Source organism: Gossypium raimondii, chromosome 3 (genome assembly GCF_025698545.1).
Source record: "Gossypium raimondii isolate GPD5lz chromosome 3, ASM2569854v1, whole genome shotgun sequence".
Classification (NCBI taxonomy): domain Eukaryota; kingdom Viridiplantae; phylum Streptophyta; class Magnoliopsida; order Malvales; family Malvaceae; genus Gossypium; species Gossypium raimondii.
The window spans coordinates 55,596,831-55,600,350 of record NC_068567.1 but is presented as its reverse complement, the minus strand read 5'-3'; the positions used below and the strand labels follow the sequence as shown (position 1 = coordinate 55,600,350).

Sequence of the window (3,520 nt, the reverse complement as noted above, 5' to 3'; positions counted from 1 at the left end):
GAAGGTGTAATGTATGCCGTCTTAAGTCTATCTCGCATCCACTCGTCAATTATGTAATGCTCCATGTCCCACTTTTTAACCTCTCACGTTTATGATAACCTTAAATCCCCTTTATTCATAACTAATAATGATGTAAATACTAAGAATTAAGGTGTGCATTCTATGTCTTTTACAAATATTAAATCATTACAAATAAATTATTTAAATAGTTATCAAAACATCACAGCACAAATGGACTAAGAACTCCTACAATTCAGATTAAATCTAACAAATTGAGATTAACTTGACATTGAATGTTAATGTCAACTATGTATATTGTTTGTTAATAGAGTCAAACTGCAAGGCTAGGTGGACAGTGATATTGTTAAAACCCCCCACCCTTTTGCTGTTGGCTTGCTATATGTGCTGGACTTGAGAAACAAGAATTTGAAATGCGTGAAGGGTCGATATAGAAACTAGAAAAAAGGGTGTTTACTTACGTTTTCTTTACGTTCAAGGAATACTTCATAAGTTGTAATATGACCGAGGATGATTAACAGCATAATGTTCGCAAGAGTGCCCCAAAATATCATATGCTAACCCACAACTAAAAGGTAATAAGAGGGAGATGGAGGATTAGGGAGGACAGTTGGATTGGACTGTCGGTCGAACTCCGCCATCTTCCACCTACTAGTCATGTCATGTTTATTCCGAATTTAGATAACCCTGTTTTTCTTGCAACCTCAGATCTACTCATTTTCGTGTATTTTTTTTATATATTTTATTTGAGTATGCGACAGTAGTTACAAGTGCTGAGAAAATCAAGCTCAGAATGTCTGCTTCTAACTATAGAAATTGATGCTTTTCATTTTTTATAAACCCATTATACTAGATGGAGTATATAGGAAGATAAGAATATGAAGCCAGCTCAGAGTTTTTGGAGATTCGATCCATTGTGAAATAATAGAGAGGAGAATTGGGTTCTTTTTCAACCGATAACACCCTTCCTGGAGCTTGGATCGTGCAAATGCTGATTTCCAACAATCCTATGCTTATTCTTTGCGGTGCTCTCCCAAAACGCGTTTTGCTTTTGCGAAAGTCAAAATACTTATACGTAGAAAAGATTTATTACTTTTTTTTATTTTTTATTTAATTATGAGTGTCACGTTATTATTTATCAATAGTGTATAAAATTTATGCATTAACAGTGCCTCAAATATTCTCCTATATAAATATGCCTTTTTATTTTTCCTGAGATTTGTATGCATTTTTCTTCTCTCAAAACTATTTGCCTTTTCCTAAAGGGACTTTGCTCTGCATGTTCATCTACAAAAGCAATGTTGAACTTGAACCATAGCCCGTTTCACGATGACTTTTGTAAAATGTATAAGAAAAGAGGGTAATATGTCTTTAGCTTTTGATTAATTACAAGGGGAACCGCCATGTGCTCAAGAAAGTTTGCTCTTTAGGTAATATTTACTGCGTGCACAACCATATATTGCTTTCTTTAATAACTTTTTTTGGGGTTTCTGTTGACAACTATTTCTGCTGCGTGGTAATCACAGACAAAAGAGACCCAAAGACTTGAAATTACCAAACACTTGATTGCTTTTTCTTTAAAGAGGTTATTATTCTGAAGGGCTAATCAAAGCCCAACTACTGATATAGGCAAGAAAACAAAAAAGTGTGAAAGTGTGGATGTTTAAGGTTTTCTTCTAAAATAAGGAAAACTATTGCAACTACTGCTTTCTTCATGGTCATCCGCGTTATCATTTGACACCTGTGTGATCCCACTGGAGCAAGATGAGGAGGATGCTGGGGCAAGCTTTAGGTCTGTCCTCTCCTTGCTCAGGAATTCATAGAAAACAGGGCTCTTTCTCCTTGCTTTACCAACTCCCTTCTTGTTGCAACATTGCAGGCCGTCATCCTCTCTTTTAGTAGCACCACTTCTTTTCTTCAAAAATATGCGGCACAACACCCAATTTTCCACTGCCACCAAATGGTTCTGCATAGGTTTTAACACAAATCATTAATTTGACTGACCAACAAACATAGCATCATTAAAACAACAATGTACTCTCATTTCCCCGACTCCAGAGGTTATGAAATGTGGTTGGGATGAGATGCTTGAATTATGAAAAATGCTCAACAACTATAGGTAGAAGCAGTAAAGATGAAATGAGAGCAAAGACCCGAAGTTGACCTGAGTTTGGTTCTTCTTATGTGGGGCATTGCAGGTGTCAGCGGTAACAAGGCGATATTCATGCATGATCCAGTCGGTCCTAGTTCCCTGTGGGGGCTTTCCTCTATAAAAAACCAGAGTTTTCTTCATACCCACTACTTGGTTGCCACTACAACTTACAATTTGTTTGTCAATTCCTGTGGCTTTCCAATATCCTGAAAGTGTGGCTCTGTTGGATCTGTTCCCATTGGGATACTTGGCTTCTCTTGTACTAAAGAAGTACCTCTCTTGTTCCAAATCACCTGAACATAGACTCCAGTGTATCAGGCCATCTAATTATCTCTTTAATTTTGTCCTAAAGGCTTCTAATTGTTTAACTACTGTTACATTCAGAGCTATTGATACAACAGACCGCTTTTTTGTTTAATGTTATATAGTCAAAGGAACCATATTTGATGAGTAAATAAAGCAACCAACCTGGCAAGTCCCAAGGATCGGCTTTGCAAACATCAACTTCGGGTATGATAGAGGCAGGTAAGGGCCAAGAAAGCACCTTTCTTCTCAAGTACTGAACCACTAACTCTTCATCAGTAGGATGGAAGCGGAACCCAGGAGGCAATCTAAGCACACCGTTCTTTACAAAATTAAGCTTCTCCATCATCGTCAAAAGCAGGCAACCAATTAGTCCCGAAAGCACCTGAAACCCAACAAAGGGAGGGAGGCAGGCTTCAAACGCCAAATCAAGCCTAAAACCCCACCATCCCACATTGCCTTCTTATATTAATCCCTCAAAAGTAAATAGAGAATATCAACAAGGGGGGGGGGGAACAAGAACAAGAACAAGAACAAGAACAAGAAAAGAGAAAAAGAAAGAAATGCGGATATAAAAGGAAAGGAAAAGTCGTAATTGTTGTGTGTGTGTTTGAGAGAGAGAGAGAGAGAGAGGTGGGTATTTGAGAGGGGAAAGTATGACTTCTTTATAGAACAAGCAAATGCTCTCGCACCCCACTTGGATAAATAAATAGTATGGAAAGAAAAATTGGGTTTCGTGACCCAAACTTTCATTTTATTTTCTTTTGTTTGCCTTTATATTGTATGTCTGTGTTTTTTCTTTTGTAGAGAGTCAAAGGAGTTTGCGTGTGGGTGTTGATGAGGGTTTTTGAAGGAGTAATAGAGAAACGTCAAAGGCTGCAATTATAGTGTTTTGAGTAAAATATGTTGTTAAGTGGAATGTGTCTCTTTCTGCTCACCTCTCATTATTTTAATCTGCCTCTCTCTCCCTATATATTAACTTTTCCCTCCAAAATAAATTATGTCCTTTGGCTTTAGCATTTGCTTTCCTTTTTTATGTTTCTTTTT

At 37.3% G+C, this 3,520-nt stretch overlaps 1 protein-coding gene across 1 annotated transcript; it reads right to left on the bottom strand.

Annotated features, from left to right (window-relative positions):
• Positions 1-1,563: 1,563 nt before the first annotated feature.
• On the bottom strand, positions 1,564-3,203 carry LOC105794800 (NAC domain-containing protein 83). Its single transcript, XM_012624119.2, has 3 exons — positions 2,639-3,203; positions 2,183-2,463; positions 1,564-1,984 (listed from the first exon to the last, which is right to left on the bottom strand). The coding sequence occupies exons 1-3, from the start codon at positions 2,820-2,822 to the stop codon at positions 1,682-1,684; spliced, it is 768 nt and encodes a 255-aa protein (XP_012479573.1). The 5' UTR covers positions 2,823-3,203; the 3' UTR covers positions 1,564-1,681.
• Between the last annotated feature and the right edge of the window lie 317 nt (positions 3,204-3,520).

What these genes read in the sequence shown, in the direction of transcription:
- LOC105794800 (XM_012624119.2), bottom strand. Translation starts at nt 2,822, where the DNA reads ATGATGGAGAAGCTTAATTTTGTAAAGAACGGTGTGCTTAGATTGCCT. An exon ending in CGATCCTTGGGACTTGCCAG is followed by an intron (nt 2,464 to 2,638) that starts GTTGGTTGCTTT and finishes GTCTATGTTCAG; the next exon opens with GTGATTTGGAACAAGAGAGG. An exon ending in ATAAGAAGAACCAAACTCAG is followed by an intron (nt 1,985 to 2,182) that starts GTCAACTTCGGG and finishes AAACCTATGCAG; the next exon opens with AACCATTTGGTGGCAGTGGA.